This window comes from Musa acuminata, chromosome BXJ3-5 (assembly GCF_036884655.1).
Source record: "Musa acuminata AAA Group cultivar baxijiao chromosome BXJ3-5, Cavendish_Baxijiao_AAA, whole genome shotgun sequence".
Classification (NCBI taxonomy): domain Eukaryota; kingdom Viridiplantae; phylum Streptophyta; class Magnoliopsida; order Zingiberales; family Musaceae; genus Musa; species Musa acuminata.
In genome coordinates this window covers 36,648,139-36,666,762 of record NC_088353.1, presented here as the reverse complement: position 1 = coordinate 36,666,762, position 18,624 = coordinate 36,648,139, and the positions used below count along the sequence as shown (strand labels likewise).

Below are 18,624 nucleotides of genomic sequence, written 5' to 3'. Positions count from 1 at the left end.
GTGTCTATGGCTATTTAATTACCCAAACTCACCTCACATTGTTGGTGGGTGCAGAATTGAGGTGGTAGATGAGTCTATTACTATTAATTTTGACACATATTTTTGACCATGTTGTTGTTCTAAGCTTATCAAGTTAAACGAGTCATGTTCCCATTGACACCCACCCCCATTGGGTGATTATAAGAGCATCGAAATTAATTCAAGGATCTCGCCCCAGAAAAAGAGGCATTCGTGGTCGTACACTGCTTTATACCGTTCCGGTCGGCTCACTACTGGTAATTGTAAGAACGTCGAAAATTCATGATTTTAACGGCAAAAACTTATTTTTGGTTCCTTCGTCGTCGAAGTGGTAATACCGCAGTAATCTGATCACCGCATGTAAAAATACTAACTCGACTGATTTGACGCCAAGATAATATGAATTTTTAACACTTTATCCTTCAATAGGAATAGGGTGACCACGCAGCACATGCTCTAAATGATGTTATACTTGTAGTAAATCATGTCTTACAAGGGTCCTGCATAATCTAACCGTCCACTCAAATTCCCTACAAGTCATCTCATTAATCACCAATCATGAAATATTTTCATGCTCCATTCATACTGCTCCTCCTAACATCAAATATCTCGTTGGCTATTTTTTTTCTCCATTTAATTAACAATGCTATATCCACAGAGACACATTCTTTAACTAATTTTGCCGAATAAAGACTCGTTTGACAAACCCTAAGGATCTGATCTTCCAGATGATTTTTGTGCCAACTCTAATTCTCTCGTTCTTGCTACAACAGTAGAATAAAATAATTTCATTTTTTTCTATAAAAAACGATGATAACCAGTGACTTCCTGATAAAAAAGTCTTTAACGAAAAAAAAAAAGCCTAAATTAAATTGACAGCACAAAAGATCGATTTCTCAAGCAGGGAAGCAAGCGACAATCATGGAATATTAATGCACAAATCACACTAATAAGTTATTCGAAAACTACATGTGAGAAGAAGTTGAACAGTGACAGACAACAGTTGAGGATAAAAGAAAAGGAATTGTTTCAAAGCAAGGACAGTATCTAACCAAGTGAAATGAGCTTGAAGCTATCTTTAAACCCTTGAGGATTCAAAAGCAACTAATGTATCAATGCTGATATCACAAGATCTGTTCCCCTGGATAGAAATAAATGAGGCCTTTTTTGCAAGTAGCTACATCTAAGAAAGTTATAATTGGTATCTAAATACAGGAATGCCCAGGACAAGAACCTCAACGTGCATTAGGCCGAAAGCAACAGCATGACTCACTAACTGAACTGCTACTCCACCTCCGCCAAATAATCATCGATTTCAGCAGGTGTTAGTACTCTGCAAATAACAAGTGCATGATAAATGTGATCATGTAACTACATACGAACAAGGCTACAACATCTTTTAACAGAGGTGAAGATGCAATGGTTGATGATAATGTCATACACCGAAACCATATAACCATGAACTGCTGAAGCAAATACTACTGTTTGATGATAATGTTGAGTAGCTCTTTGTCAAATGAACTATGCAAACCAAAATCATTTGAGTTCTTCAATGTGGCAGTTGCAAGCATGAAAATGATACTTAAAAACTATTTATTTTTTAAAAAAAATAAAAAGCAATCATTTGATTTTGTAGCTGGGCAGTCAATTTAACCATGATGGATCAAAAGTAACTATGCTAGAGCTTAACAAGCACCTGAATTTTCGGTCAGCACCTATTATTCCAATCTCGATGTTCTTGCCAGAAATCTGCCCTTGAAACCTAAAGGTTTATGAAACAATTTACATTACATCATGATATATACACGACTCAAAGTGGCAATGCAACAGTAAAATACCCTTCTTTTAGAGTCAATATGGCAGTGTGAACAGCATCATCAAGCTCCATATCCTCAGTGTACCTGAAAGGATCAAAACAAGATCATCCAGTAAGCAAATAAAGAAAAACATGCTAAAAGAGTAGATCCTACTCTCTAGAAAAAGACAGTTGAAGAATGAATTGTACACAATCATCATGCATCTTACAACAGAAAACCTATAATACTCGTTCTAACAATCTCAACGATTTCCCTGTCAGTCGGAAAATGCCAACACAAACAGAACTCTATTCATGCCAAAAAGGTATCAACATGAACCATGTAAACCTTGTTAGAGGTGCAACACATAACTAGGTGAGGTTTTGGCACAAGCTTCCAACTGGTACACCATGCTCGAGGGATTCAATTATTGTCCATCTGATATTTTTGTGTTCTGAAGTTGAGCATTGCCTCCCATATGAAAATTTGCCATACATATATCATACATAACCTTCCCAAGTCATGGAAAATATTACACGTTTTCAATTGTCACATTAGCTTAAACCCCAAAAATGTGGGTAAAATCAAGGTATTCAATTTTGAATAATACCGCTCGTACCGGTCCATCAGCAGACCGGTACACAGATTACTCGTTACCGGGCGGTATATATATATATAAACCGAACGATATATCGCTCGGTATACAATACCATATCGTACCGTACCGAGTAAATCTCGAAACTCCGGTACGACATGATATTTCAATCCTTGGGTAAAATTTTTATTTCTGACAAGTTCACATTTTTGGTCTTATAGGAAATACATTTCTACCTGAATTTGCGTTCATTAGGAAGCTTGACCAATTATTAAATATCAAGTAGACAGGCTAGCATAAAGTACTTCTAAAAGTTTTTCAAGATTATTCAACCTAAGATTGGACTATAAATGGGTAGAAAAGATCTTGACAGTGCTAAATTGTGAAAAATGCAATGTACATTTTTTGCTGGGTAAAAACTGAGGAAAAAAGATAACATAGCAAGAACATGAAAATAAATTATTCAGAAGTCGAGTTCAGTATATTGATCAGTGGATTTCAGTACAATAAGAGAACATATAAGCAGTAAAAGAACATTCAACAGAGAAATGCAGTACTTATCACATGTGGTATCCCGATGCATGCAAGAAACCTTCGAAAATTTGGAGCTAAGGACAAAACAGACTAGGTGGACAGTCATGACACTAGAGCCATAACTGTCACCTGGATGATGATTTATGCTGACATGTACCACATGATGCACAAAGCTGGTGGATGAGGGATATGGCCATGGTGCAATACATGCTCAGTTAAAGGCAACCAGTTTGTGATAACTCCATCAGTATCATCGAAGCAAGAAACTTGTAAAACACATGATCGTGCATAACCTTTCCAAGTCCTGGGAAATAATAATTATTCCTAGCCAGGTCACATGAACTTAAAACTCAACATTGAGGTAGATTTTTCTTTCTTGGAAAATTTACTTTTTGTATTTAAAGAAAATCCACCTATATCAAATGAAAACCTAATACATCTAAGCATTCTTGGTGCACAAGAATACACTTGAAAAGCTTCGAGCTGCCTAAGGACAACATAGGAGTACTAAACCTCTTAAAAAATGAGAACCATGACAGGTGGTCATGACACAAGGGTTGATGACTATGCATCCTAGATAATGACTTATGGTGGCAAGTAACATGGTGTAACAAGCTCGTGCATGAGGGCTTTTTGACATGGTGCAATACATGCCCGGTTAGAGCCAATAATTTGTGATGATCCGATTGTCTTCTCGGAGCAGGATATGACCACATGCGGAGTGTCTACATGTGATGGCTGAGTACAACACATGTCAAGCAAGACAGGTAATCCCTTCAAAACTCGGAAAGGACTACTACTTAGCTGATTGTGCTACCTAATTGACCAGAATCGTTAAAATTCAAGAAGATGCAATTAAGAAAACTGAGCACCTCTTCTCAAGAAATGTCTTAGCATTAGAAACATTTTTCCCCATTGCTGAAGCCTTCCAAGAAAAATATGAACCTGATGGGTCAACCTGCCAGAACAAAGTTAGAAAAATCAAAGTCCTCTTATACCTCAAAAACCTCACATGTTATATCAATTTAAACACAAGCAGGGGCCAAGTCACAAAAAACACAATCTTAAACCAAAATATACAAGACATAGAACAAAATTGTTCAAATTTACCAATCTTTATAGTTCAATGTGTTTTGTTCATAACTAAAAAAAAAAAGTGTATGATCATAAAGGAGTGATAGTAAGTTTAGAGCATCTATTCAACCTCTATCAAAATGACTTGTCCAAGAATATAGCCACAACTAAAGGCATCAAATATGAATGCGTACCTGATATAACTGTGGACCATTGTCATCATATCCAGCAATCAGAAGGGAAACTCCAAATGGCCTTACACCACTAAATTCAACAAGAAACCAAAAAAGCAAGACAAAAGGGAATTAATACCTTACATAAATAAAAAACAACTCACTACTTTAATCATATAAATTTTCAACTGATTGATTATTTCATGCACAAAGTTTGGCATATATTATGCTTAATGCCATTTATGATAGGTAGCTAAGAAGTAAAAAAGGTTAGACGAACAAGATGACCCACAGTTTCATCATCTCTTATAAGATCTGTGAGGATAGTAAAACACCTTCTCATATTAGTCAGTGAACTAAAAAAGGTACCTAGTAGGTACTTAGTAATAGGCAGTCTTAGGCTGTACAAAAGTAGTTGTTTATTTGCATATTCCTACAATTGTCTAATATGTTTCTCACATGTACATGGACTTAGCATCATAAGTCAACTTGCATTGTACATATCATGACAAAGAGAAAAAACAGCTAAAAGAAAGTGGGTCTGGAAGGATACCCAGATTGTGTAAATTCCTGCATAACTGCTGCAGTTTCTCTGACAAGTTGTGTTACAGGAATAGCCTCCTGCAATCATTTAAATGTGTAATCAGAATCTGTGGAGAAGGAACCTCCAAAACAAATATAAACTTTAAAGTACACATGAAGATACAAGGCCATAGTTTTGAATTAAAAACTAATCCTGTAAGAACACATTACTAGTCACTTCATGTGTCAGGTATAATTATGATAATAATACCAAAGAAAATCTTATATGTTGCATGATAATGGAAAGCCATCTTCGGGGCTATAATAATTCTTGGATATTATGATGACATAATTTTCCAAAATGTATGACATTACAGAAACAGACTCTGTTTGCAACAGTACAGCTGCATAGATTGACACTCCTCAGACACCGAATTAGCAGGAGTCTCATACATTGGCCATCTTTTTCTATAATATAAAATGCAGTATGATTTCATTGATAAAATAACTACAGTTGACAATCACAAAATACAGATTCTTATTAAAGGAAATGTATCATGCATACTCAATTTTACTTGGCACATTAATGTTAGTTGCAATTTAGATCTTTAATCTGATTTTGTAAATACTAAATTTTACTTAATAGGAGTTTGTTTCAATTTGGCATTTTAGTATTATAGGTTCACTTGCACAGCCCTAGATAGGGAATTTGGGTTTGGGTTGATATCTAAGTATCATCTGGGTACCAAATACATTCAGAAACAAGAAACAAATCAAAATAAAAGCTACCATGATTTGTAAAATCTAAATATTAAAAACTCAAATGTAGCTTAAATTCATACCGCGTTAAACTATCTTACTTAGATTTAGTGAAAAAAAATACTCGTGTCTACTAGTGTCTAAGTTGGATATGTGCACAAACAAATGGCCTTAACAAAATTTAAGAGTGCAAGTGCGTTACTAAACACCAAACAACAAATATCTCAAATTGTTTTTATCAATGTTCGCTGTACTGTACCGTACCAACATTTCGACCCGGGCTCGGTACGGTACGGTACCAGTGTACTGGGCGGTACATCAGGGCGTACCGGGTGATACACCATGGTGTACCGAATAATTGTATACTTTTATACTATAGCAGTGCTACAGTATAATACTGTAGCACTGTAGCGGTACCAGGCGGTCCACGTACCGGTAACCTGTCGGACCGATATATACTGCCAAGTACGAGCGGTACGCTTCGGTATGACAGACCTTGGTTTTTACTGTATTTCAGAAAACAACCTTAAGAACAAAAATGTTCTCATTCTATCCGTGAAAGATGAAATAATATAACCAGCGGAATTTTGTAACAATTGAAAACAGTAAAAGAACTCTGGACCAAAAAGGATTAAGGCTTAAACGATACCTTATATAGCCGAAAATATTGTTGTGCTTGTTTTCTACTTTTTCTTACTAGAACACGAGAATCTGGGCCCATCCCACTGCAACAGAAAAGGAAAGACATTAAAGGCATTGTTGTAAAACAACTGAATGAAGACAATGTAATGTATGGACAAATGTTGGACCAATTCTTTTTATCAAAACCCGATGAAACGAGATAAATATAAGCACTAAAGTGTAGAATAAAGTAAAACCAACTCCTTTACATGCTAAATCCTAATGTCACATAACAGAGTAATAACATTCTTTTTACTGCTTTGAGCATTTGATGCAACTCATTTTTTTAAATGGTACAGCTGGCACCAACATTTTTCAAGTGCTAACTTGTCTTATATTAGTGTATTACATGTTCAGCTGAATATAGCAAGGTCAAATCTGTACTATCAGTTAACAGCATCTCTAGTTTTATAACTTGATAATGATACTGATGATGACTTGTGTTTGCTTTTTTAGCCCAAAATATACTAAAAATGGTGGATTGAGCTAGGGATACATATGATCATATCGAATGACTTCAGATGCACATAATACTTGCATGCTTAGCTTGTTATCGTCCTTTGACATGAGCAAAACTATTTCTTAATATATTAGCAAACATTAACTTGTGGACATCATTATAGCACATCAATAGCATCATTCACAAGTTCACAATTCACAAATAAATTGAAGTATTGAGAGAGGCATATCTATCAGATGCTCATAGAGAATTAACAGAACTTCACACACACAGAAATAAACATGTATCTAGATGCATCAAGCTTGATACGTTGTGCTTACTTGTTTATGTGAGCAATAGTCACGAACTTGGATGAAAAATATAAAATACAGTCATAGAATAGCAAGGTCCAAAAGAAATTTTTCAAGAAACAAATCTCCTGTCAGAGAGTTAGTTGGAAACCAGTGGGCCAAGAAGCATGTGAATAATTTGTGAATTTTCAATAAATTTGAAATTTCAATTACTTTGCAAAAGGTACTTCATGCATGCCATGTATACAAAACCATAATCAAACTAGCAGAAAAATACATGAATCTATTCTAGAAATACATTACAGAATAACCTTGACTAAATAGGAATGCCAATTGAAATTTGAAACTGCCAGTTAAAATCTAGATGTAGCATCAAAATACACACATAAACATGTATTTATATGCTAAGAACTTTTTATGCAGAGGAAATATAAACATCAAACTTTATCTACAAGAAACTACAAAATGTGATTTATCCGCAAATGTTTCAAGAAAAAAATGGCAGAGCAGAATGTTCACCTATAAACAACTCCAATATTTGTTGTCATAAGCTGGATCTTTTGCACCTACAAAAAAAAAAAAGTTAAATAAGCAACCTTCAAATTTGAGTTGTTCAGTAGAATGAGAAGAAAATTATTCTCTATGCACTATTCCAGCAGAAGTAAGATACTCAAAAACGGATGAGAAAGTGATAAGAGGGAAAAGAGAGAACGGGGGAAGAGAGAGGATTAGGATGATATGGACCATGCTAAAAAAACTCAGTAGCTATTGGTTTCTCAATTCAGTCTTCCATCAATTATCAAATGACAGACATTTCTTTCTATAACATACAACTGAACCTCAATTTTACTTAACTAAGACTGCCTAATTTCCGAATGAAGTGACACATCACTAGAAAAAATATGTGCCCAGTGTCATCTGAATGAATCAGTTGACCACCCCTAATAAAAGAAGTATGATATAACATATCATTAAACACTAACCTATTAGACTCCTTCCTGAAAACTCAAAATTGATCTACTTGGTTAAGAAGTTATTAGAATAAAACACGCTTTACAACCATAGTGGTACTCTTTGAAATGTTTCTATGTAATTAAACATATTTAATTTTCACAAAGAGAAAACTACCATCCACAAGATCGTACCAAAATATTGAGAAAACAGACCAACAGAAAACACAGCATATATAGTCTTCAAAGTGAATTGATACCCCCCAAAACACAAAATCTAAGGAAAAAACTAATGATATAAAGATAGATGCTTACTGATGTCTCATCCACCAAAATGGAAGGAAGCTTCTTTTCGGTTGCAATAACAACACCATTGGATGCTGTAGGCATAAAAAAATGAATATCAAGAATTTTTCTATACAAGTGTAAACCAAGAAGCATACAGGATGGTTTCCAATCAAATTTCAGTAAGTAGTCATATTAATCTCAATCATCCTCCTCAACCATATTTAACCCTTTAAATTGCATGCTGCTGGCATTAGAACTATGGTTACCACTTTCTTATAAGGACTACTAATCTGAACATGTAGAATTGCTTCCACGTAAACTCTAGTGTGTACTCATATCAAACTGGGTCATTCTACCTAACAATAATTAAGAACATCAAGCATCTATAACTGTTGCAGAGGCTCCTTATCAGCCAAAAGCTTCTTCTCAGTTGCAATAACAACACCATTGGATGCTGTAGTTATAAAAAAACAAATATCAAGAATTTTTCTATACAAGTGTATACCAAGAAGCATACAGGATGGTTTCCAATCAAATTTCAGTAAGTAGCCATATTAATCTCAATCATCCTCCTCAACCGTATTTAACCCTTTAAATTGCACGCTGCTGGCATTAGAACTATGGTTAACAATTTCTTGTAAGGGCTACTAATCTGAACATGTAGAATTGCTTCCACGTAAACTCTAGTGTGTACTCATATCAAACTGGGTCATTCTACCTAACCATAATTAAGAACATCAAGCATCTATAACTGCTGCAGAGGCTCGTTATCAGCCAAAAGCTCTAGATAACACATACTAGATGGTCACTTTTCAAACCCTTTGTGCAACTAAAATGTTGATACGTTCTAATCAAGTGTAAACAATCTCAAAAGGATTTACTCAATCAGATACTTTCTGTGTTCACAGTTAATCTTGTCATTAAGCACAAATCTTTTTGTGTTCCCTGGATTTCTTATTTCGACCATCACATTCTTAAGTACGCTCAAAACACGCACGACGAATTATTCTATGAAACAGCTTCACATCAGCCTGATCTGATAGGTGGAACTTTTGAGGGAACCCTGAATTAACGACCTTTTCGTTTGAAACAAGAAACGTGCATAAAGTAGAAATAAAAACAAAGAGGACATATTAGATCGCACATAACCTTTGATCCCGAGAGAGGTTTGTCCCGATCCGACCGCCGTTAGGGCGTGCTCGATCTGAACGAGCTTCCCCGAAGGGCTGCAAGGCGACAGATCAAACAAGAGGGTAAAAGGAAGGTCCATGGAGGCGCAAGGGTTTGCAACGTATTGAGGATATGAGATGGATGGACTGGCAAGAGTACCTGAAGGTGGTGAGGGAGAAGGAGTACTGGCTGTCACCCATATTCGCGAGCGAGGAATGCAGAAGGCGAACGGAGCGATCGGGCGAAGAGAAGAGGGAGCGGAGCGGCTTCAAGAAGAGGGGAGACTGAACCCTTCTCCAAGCAAGGAAAAACAGGAGGGTGTTTTGGGTATCGTGGTACATTTATAGATACAACAAAAGGGTAGTATGGGAATCTCGATCAAATATTAATAACATATTACCAATTAAGTTCTAAAAATTCCTCTAAGTAATTGAATAAAAATAAAATAAAAAAACCTTAAGAAGGCAGTTTTGCATTTGTAAAATATCTAATAAATAGTCATGAAATATAAAGATCTATAATTTCAATATTTTTCTTATTATAAAAATATATTTATATTTCGATTTTTTTTTTGTTTTTAGTCTTTGACATTTTGTCCTTTATTTTCTTTGTTTTTTTTATAAAGATTAATTGGTGGAAAATGGACACCCAGATTCCTCCAACCTGTTGGTGGTATCACCACCTACATTGCAGCAGGTGGAGGGTTAAAATGAGGGAGAAATAGAAGAAAGAGGTATTCTAAAATACCTCATTTTATTTTATCTAACAATCAATATTGAAATTTTATTTGTCTAGTTATTCTCTACTTAATCTGTATTCATCTCTTTACTTAGAGATTTTGATTGTTTAGGTTTTACAAAATACTTTATTTTATTTATCTATCTATCTACACTGAAATTTTATTTGTGTAGTTACTCTCTATTTAATTTTTATTTATATATGTACTTTGAGATTTTGATTCTTTAGGTATTCTAAGTACCTCATGTTTTATTTATCTAAATATCTATATAATTTTTTTTTAGGTATTTGATACCAGACAAATGACATGACCAATACTTCACCACCACATTATCACGAATGGTCGTCGCGCACTCACAACAACTTCGTTCAACGAACCGTTCGTCGCTCACACCTACATGTACAGCTACTTGACAGCATGTTTTCTCTTAGTTTTGGGTCTTGTTGGTAAAAATGTAAGTTCGAACAAGCTGCAGCGTTACAAAGCGATCGCTCACCGAACCGAGCAAAATAGCCCCAAAACAGCCCAAAAACAACTCTGTTTTCGCGTGCCGTAGTTTGATTTCTGGAATCTGCCTCCGCTCACCAAAACATCAGCCATCTCAGCCCCTTGGAACCCCCCGGGTGGCATAGGGCTGGATGGGGTTTCGGTATAGTACCGGGCGTTGAACACTCTTTCGCAAGTTCGCACGTTGCCTTGACGGGAACTTGTTGTCGCGCCCGAGACTCGGTGAGCAGCTGTTTGTGGGCTTGTAGCTGTTCGTTCAACCTTCTAAAGCCTTTGTTTTCCCCCTCTCCCTCTTTTCTCTTGTACATGCAAGATGCTCGCTAAATTGCTTGTAAAGCTTCCCCTTTCCGCGAGACTTCAGGACTTGTCCATTGCTCGTTCTTTCGAACTAATCAACTTTCTCTTTTACAGGTCCTTCGGGACCTGCGAGAGGTTACAAGTGGTATGATCTTTGCGGAGCAATATCACAAGAGTGAAGCGCGACTTAGGTAACGCAAGCTAAGTTCGCGTCTTGGCCGCAAGGGTGCCTCACGCCTTAGGCAATTCCAGCTAAGGTCGTGACATTATGGTATCAGAGCGGGCAAGCACTTCGAGCGAGCAGCGAAGGAACTTCACAACTTCTCCATGGCAAAGCATTGTGGCGAATCAAGCAAGACAAGGCAAGCCGGACCCTTGCCCCAAGTAGCCGTAGGTGGGCTGCATGTGCACACTCGCTCTCGTGCTGTTGGAGCCGCTCAAGAGGAGCGCGGTAGCAAACATGATGAGTGAGAAGTTGGCTACTCTCCGCGAGCGAAGGAAGTGCAATCTGGAGCACTAACTGGGAAAAAGAGTCATAAGGAGAGACTCACAATGGCGAAAACCCACCTAGATGTTCTTGAAGCGAGCATGAAGGAACTCTACCATGGCCAACAAAGGCTTGTTGGGGTAGAGAGCTCACAAGAGGAAGCGGAGTCCAGGATCGATAAGGTCGAGGCCCTAGTCGACTGACTGTCTGATGACACCAAAGACTCCGTGCAACACTAATAGGATGTTGTGGCGGAACTCACTACAAAGGTGGCCATGCTCATAAGAACACTAAATGCGGGAGGAAGCAACACCCGCGTTGCACCGCCACAAAATTTGAGGGCACTTGAGCCTCATGGATATGGAGGGGCCAGAGACGTCAAAGAGCTCGAGAACTTTCTATTCGACATGGAACAATACTTCCGAGCTACGAGGCCCGATTCTGAAGATACCAAAGTTTCTATAGCAATAATGTATCTGAACGGAGATGCGAAACTTTGGTGGCGAACCCGTTGGGAGGAGATCCAACAAGGTCGGTGTTAAGTCAACACATGGGAGGACTTGAAGCGGGAGTTGAGAACTCAGTTCCTACCGGAGAACACAGAGTTCGTCGCAAGAAGGAAGTTGAGACAACTCCGCTAGAGTACCACCATATGAGACTATGTGAAGTAATTTTCTGCACTAATGCTGGACATACAAGACATGTCCGAGAAGGACAAGTTGTTCAGCTTCCTTGATGGTTTGAAGTCATGGGCTCAACAGGAGCTAAATCGAAGGAATATTACTGATTGGTCAGGGCAATTGCTGTTGCAGAAAGGCTCACCGACTTTGTTTCCTCCGAAGACCTAAGCAGAAGGAAATAATCTTCAAGCAATTGCCCTCCAAAACATTCTCGAAGGAAGGAGCTTGGGGGCGAACAAAAGAAGAAGAGTTCTCACAAAGGGCCAAACCTGAAAGGCAAGGCCTCAAAACCTTGAGGATGTTCTCAGTTATTATGTACCTATAATCCTTCATCCATATAATATCCCAAAGATTATATATCAGATATGATGTTGTCAGACTTATATGGTTTATCCTCGAGTCTCGTTTTGATCGGATTCTTTCGAAGACCATACCTAGTATATGATCTTTAGGATATTAGATGGATGAGGAACTATAGATACATAGTAATTGAGAATAAATATATCTAATGGATTAGATTCTCTTGTATCGTCTAGGGACTACGGTGTAGTGGCTTGGTATGTTTGTAGTCGATGAGTTGAGTGAATTATTATAGATATAATAATTTATTAAACCAAAAAGAGTTCTGACAAGTATGACTCATGGCTAGCTCGATATTAGGCTTAGAGGATTATATACATATGATAGATGTTACAACAAGTAGAGGATTGAATATGAAATATCCGCTGAAGCCCCTATCTTATTGGATATTCAATAAGCACATGAATTATTAGATCATCTGAATAAAATCCAATAAGAGCCAATAAGAGATTATTGGATGGAAATCCATTAATCCAAGAGGCTTGGGTAGTTCCAATACCCAATAGAGTAGGATCCATTATGGTTAAGTTAATAGGGACCTCAATAAATAAGAGAGAACCAAATGGGGCATAAGCTAGACCCTTTTTGGATGCTACCTCGTATACTCCTCCCTCTCTCTCTCTCTCTCCTTCTCAGCTAACAACCCCGGTTTAGGGCATGTGGGTAGTAAGAAGAATCAGCCCCTTCTTAATCACATGATGCGCATGGAAAGGAGGATTGTATAGTAATTTTAGGAGCATATTCGTCGTATCTACCATGTGGATCTGCTAAGAAGGAGGATAGTTGACCTCTTTCATCCTCTCTGGTAGATCTGTAGGTTTTCAAGGATATATGATCTCCCTAGATAACACATTTTTCACATACGTGCAGTTTTCGATTTTATGAGTTTTTACACACCAATCTTCGCATGATGATAAGAAACTATTTTCTATAGGGAATCTGGGATTTTTATTTTCTATTTTTTTATTGCACAGGTGATGTTACCTTAAGTTTCCCAACAGTAGTATCATAGCTATGTTGATTCGTGCAACAATTGATTTTTAAATTATGTGTATTGTTGAATTACTTAGAATTATTTGTTTATGATTGTTGTGATTTTATGTCATAGTTTTCAAATATGGACTGCACTTATTTTCTTTTAGAGAGGCCTTTTGAAGTCAAAATTATTGACGCAAAAGAGAGAGAAAGGGCAGCAATTATTGCTGCCCTATAGGTTACCCAAAAGTTGCTTGGCCACTTGTAGTAGACCGAAAGCAGCCATGTTGCTCTAGGTAGGGCAGTACCCTTGCAGCCAGGGATTCTTAGCTACAATGGGAACCCCTAGCGGCTAGGGTTTCCTAGCTACCAATGAGACCCTATAATCGGGGATTCCTAGCCACATGGGGCAAGCTAGCGGCCAGGGTTTTTTAGCCACCCATGGTTGCCCTATAGTTAGGGATTCCTAGTTGTAAAAGGGTCCTTAGTAACTAGGGTTTCCTAGCCCCACACAAGGCATCCCTATGGCTAAGGATTCCTAACCACAAGGGAGTCCCTAGCAGCTAGGGTTTCCTAGCTACCTACATAGGGGACTTCCTACCATGTGGGGACACCCTATGGTAGGGTTCCCAAAAATGCTACATATAATTAATTATATAATTTAATTAATTATTACATTTAGTAGTCTTACATGATGATGTATACATGTGATGTATGATGTGGAAGAAGATCATAGACTATGTTATACGTGTATGTGATATTATTATTATTATTATTATTATTATTATTATTATTATTATTATTATTATTATTATTATTATTATTATTATTATTATTGGGGTTTGCAAGCCTCTATTTTTCTTATTTATTATCAGGCCTACGTACTTGTGATTATATTATACTCGTACGAGAAAGCACAACAAGAGTATAAATAGATTGTGATGTGAGTGATTGGGCTTACTAGCTCGGGCTAGATCATACTAGGCTATGGTCCATAATCATCTAGTGTGATTGCTCATATGATGTGTGTGTGTGCATACATGCGATGTAAATATATATTAAATATGTATATGTGTGACACGTCATATTAGGAGATGAAATCAAAACCCCCTCTCACGATAATACTAAATCGGTAAGTTTGAGATAATTAGATTGACCCACGTGACATTCAATCGTTATAGGAAGTAATTGATTCCCAATATAGGTTGAGTTAGTCAAGTCCCTAGAGGCTTATATTATAATTCGAGATCTTACCTACGACATATAGATGTCATCGATGACCTAAGGATATGGTATGCTTGGTCAAGTCCCTCGAGGATATATCATCAAATCAGACTCATCTTGTATTAATGGTGATAACTTAATCGAATATCATGGTTAGTCGAGTCCCTCAATACCATGATGGTTCGGAGCCAAACAGGATGGAAATCATAAGGAGTTGTGATCGACAAGAGTTACTCATCTTTTTGGGCTTCGTATGATTAGTCGAGTCCTTCGAGGTTACACTGAGATGTCGATTGGATCTCGATCCCTATTAGAGATCTACCGAGGGTCTCTGATTTACATATTGAAGGGTGTTATGTGTTTCGTGAGAAAATAACAGGAGTAAATTAAGATAGAAGTCTGTATCTTTATTGTTTACCTTTATACAAAAATTATATATTATTTATTCTATTATATATTTATTTTTAAATCCCTTACATGACATACTTAATGTGAATTACCTCATTAGTATAAACTACATTAATTGACTTCGCAACTTGAGAATCATTCTCATAGTGGAGAAAATCGTAGGTTTGAATTATTAGAACGCAGTAAAGTATATCCTTAAATACTTGAGAAGGAATAAGGATCTTTTATTGATATATGAAAAAAGTAGCCTCAAGGTTAAGGGCTACACAAATTGAGTTTTCAGTCCAATGTCGATTATAGTAAGTCTAACTCAAGGTATGTGTTTACCTTGAATAGAGGAATAATATACTAGAAGAGTTCAAAGTAAGATACTATTGCTGACTCAACTATAAAGGTAAAGTATATTGCTGTGGAAGAAGCAGTAAAGAAGAGAGTTTGGATAAAGAAGTTTATTATAGATTTAGGAGTCGTGCCAAACAATGAGGAACTAATTTCCATATATTATGATAATAATGGAGTGATTGCTTAAGCAAATGAACCAAGGGCTTATCAGAAGTCCAAGCACATTATAAGGAGGTTACATCTACTTAGAGAGATCGTGACCCGTGGAGATATAATAGTGGAAAGAGTTTTATCCGAAGATAATATCGCAGATCCATTGATGAAGCCACTATCTCATATTATCTTTGAGCATCACAAGGGTCAAATGAGGATCAGAAGCAGATGATTGACTTTAGATTAAGTGGGAGATTGCTAGTCATAGGTGTATTGCAAGCCAATCACGTGAGTAATGACACATGTAACATGATATGCACTCTTTTTGTTTATTAGTATTTTTCTTACTTTATATTGCATGTTGCATATATTATAATATCCATTGATCTATATAATGAGAATTGGATCATGATAAGTTCACGATAATGAGACCAATTCACCTTTAAACAAAAATCCAAAATAATCTCGATTGAAGGTTACTCGAGAAGGACATAAAGATAACTGGATAGATTAGTGTACTATATACTCATCCATATGATGGAAGTGGCTGGTCTTATAGCTGTTCATGTGAGGACATTAGGGATACAGAGCATGTGATAATTGAAGAGTGAGTTCACTGATTGATCCGCACATGGAATGTTGGATGGTTAATGATATCTCATTGTCAAATAGTGATTCTGTGGTCTCGGTTATGTGTTTAGTCCTTAGACTTGAGACACCAAGATTGTTCAGTATAACTACTCCGCTCTTTAATACCAGACTTATAGGTTTAGAGATTTCAGATCTAGCACAACCGATCATCAGGAGTGGCAGCTAACCTTATAAGGGCAATTGAGTATCAATAGAGGATCATCCACTCTGAGTCATATGAATAATATCATATATGTTCTTGCTCAGGCAAATCTCTAGTTAGGGTCATTCGTATTGAGAGAGAAAGAGTTCTCTGAGAGAATATGATTAAAGTGAGACTCGAGTAGGAATTATGTGGGCTTAATAGTACCATGCCTGATATAGTCTTTAGAATATTAGATGGATAAAAGACTATAGATATATAGTAATTGAGAATATATAAGTCCAATAGATTGGATTCCCTTGTATCATTTGGGGACTATGATGTAATGACCTAATACGTCCGTAGTTGATGAGTCGAGTGAATTTATTTTGAAGATAATAATTTATTGAGTCAAAATGAGTTTTAACAAATATCACTCATAGCTAGCCCGATATTGAGCCTAAAGAGTGACACACATGTGGTAGGTGTTGTGATGAGTAGAGATTTAGATATGAGATATCCATTGAAGCCACTATCTTATTAGATATCTAATAAGCCCATGAATTATTGAATCTTATAGATAAGATCCAATAAGAGATTATTTGGTAGAAATCTACTAATCTAAAAAGGTTGGGTAGTTGGATAAAAATTTAATACCCAATAGGGCACGATCTATTAGGGTTAAGTTGATAGAAACCTCTATAAATATGAGGGAACTAAAGAGGGCATAAGCTAGATCCTTTATAGCTATGACCTCTTATACTCCTCTCTCCCTCTCTTCCTTAGCTAACAACCTTAGTTTGAGGTGTGTAGATAGCAAGAAGGGCTTGTCTCTTCTTTATCACGTGTTACGCATGGAGAGGAGGATTGTACAATGATTTGAGGAGCGTCTTTGTTGTATTTGTCATATAGATCACCACTAGAGAGGAGGACAATTGATCTCCTTCATTCTCTTTTATAAATCTATAGATTTTCGGAGATATATGATCTCCGTAGATAACATATCTTTTACATATGTGCAGTTTTTTATTTTGTGAGTTTTTACGCACTAATCTTCGCATGATGATGAGAAACTATTTTCTGTGAAAAATATAAAATTTTTATTTTTTGTTCTTCCATTGCGCATGTGATGCTTCCCTAGGTTTCCTAATAACTCAATGGTACATGGGTCGGCTTTTGCACCTTCGATAGTGGTTGCTCCCTTCATTGCTCATGAATAGTTGTGTCGATTGGGCATGTTGATGTTAGGCAATGCATATTCTGTTTATGGCCTCCACATGAGTATGATGCCTTCCACCATATCGATAGCTTCGAAAACGTTTGGTCGAAGAACCATGTTTACAAATATGAGTACATCAGAATAAGAATAATAAAGAAAAATGACAAGAAGGGTATCAAATTATCACTTTCGTGTACCGACCAGATATATATAGTCGAGCCTAACTTCCACCAAACACCTCTTACTTATTTGTAAGATGGTAGTGGATTTAGATTAAGTGATAGTCAATTGATATTGATATTGTTGCTCTAATTCTTATTGCTCAGCCTCAAGGTGGTACTCTAAAACTTCTGAGTAAACTAGGTCAGATTGATCATCCACTCGTTCCACGAAGAAATTTTTTTTTTTTTCCATCCTTTGCTAGAAGGACCCCTTGTGACTTTACAAATAAAATAAACAAAAAAGAGAAAGACAAATCCCTAGAACTCATATTAAAGTATGAGTGTGGGGAGAAACCTCAGGTATCAGAACCTCAACAAAAAAGGGATAGAGGGGGGAATCTAAGTCCTACCTCCAAGGAGCCAAATGTGGCACATAATTGATCACTTGGCTGAGGAGCGATCAACTCAAATACCTCTGAAATATTGAATACCTCCTTGATATGTTCCAAGTTGATGGAGATGATCTAAGAGCTAAAGTTAAAAGATTTTAGCTCAGACTACAAGATCCCACTATACAAGAGACTCAAACCCGAAGGAGCAACCTCCCTCATCACATCCTCTTTAGCCCCTTCACAGGAGCGAAAAGTTTCTTCTAGTGACACTGATGGAGCAGACAAAATCAGAAACCCACTAGAGTCCCTTGTAGTAGAAGAAGAACCAATTCGAATGCTTGGTTGAAAGGATTGGTAAATCTAAAGATTTAAATGCTCTAAAAGTTTGAATGCTTCGAGCAACTTTGAAAGCATAAGAGGAGCCATAAGAGAAAGAATGGCTATTTATAAGGTATGAATGACCCTTGCACTAACCGCCTCATCATTAGATGGTTTGGTTGATAGGCTATGCGGCTGCATAGCCATTGCTTGAGAATGAAACGGTGCAATCATGACGATCTTCTAAATCCCTCATGATTTAGAAAATCTTCATGTGGAT

General features: G+C 36.8%; 1 protein-coding gene across 1 annotated transcript; it reads right to left on the bottom strand.

Moving 5' to 3' along the window:
* Positions 1 to 940: 940 nt before the first annotated feature.
* On the bottom strand, positions 941 to 9,629 carry LOC103985763 (proteasome subunit alpha type-2-A). The gene is made up of 11 exons (XM_009403580.3): positions 9,470 to 9,629; positions 9,290 to 9,366; positions 8,168 to 8,232; positions 7,422 to 7,468; positions 6,121 to 6,196; positions 4,744 to 4,811; positions 4,212 to 4,281; positions 3,816 to 3,901; positions 1,857 to 1,919; positions 1,715 to 1,780; positions 941 to 1,351 (listed from the first exon to the last, which is right to left on the bottom strand). Exons 1-11 carry the CDS (start codon positions 9,508 to 9,510, stop codon positions 1,303 to 1,305), a joined length of 708 nt encoding a protein of 235 aa, XP_009401855.1. The 5' UTR covers positions 9,511 to 9,629; the 3' UTR covers positions 941 to 1,302.
* Positions 9,630 to 18,624: the final 8,995 nt, after the last annotated feature.

What these genes read in the sequence shown, in the direction of transcription:
- LOC103985763 (XM_009403580.3), bottom strand. Translation starts at nt 9,510, where the DNA reads ATGGGTGACAGCCAGTACTCCTTCTCCCTCACCACCTTCAG. An exon ending in AATATTGGAGTTGTTTATAG is followed by an intron (nt 6,197 to 7,421) that starts GTGAACATTCTG and finishes TTTCTGTTGCAG; the next exon opens with TGGGATGGGCCCAGATTCTC. An exon ending in ATATTGACTCTAAAAGAAGG is followed by an intron (nt 1,781 to 1,856) that starts GTATTTTACTGT and finishes ATAAACCTTTAG; the next exon opens with GTTTCAAGGGCAGATTTCTG.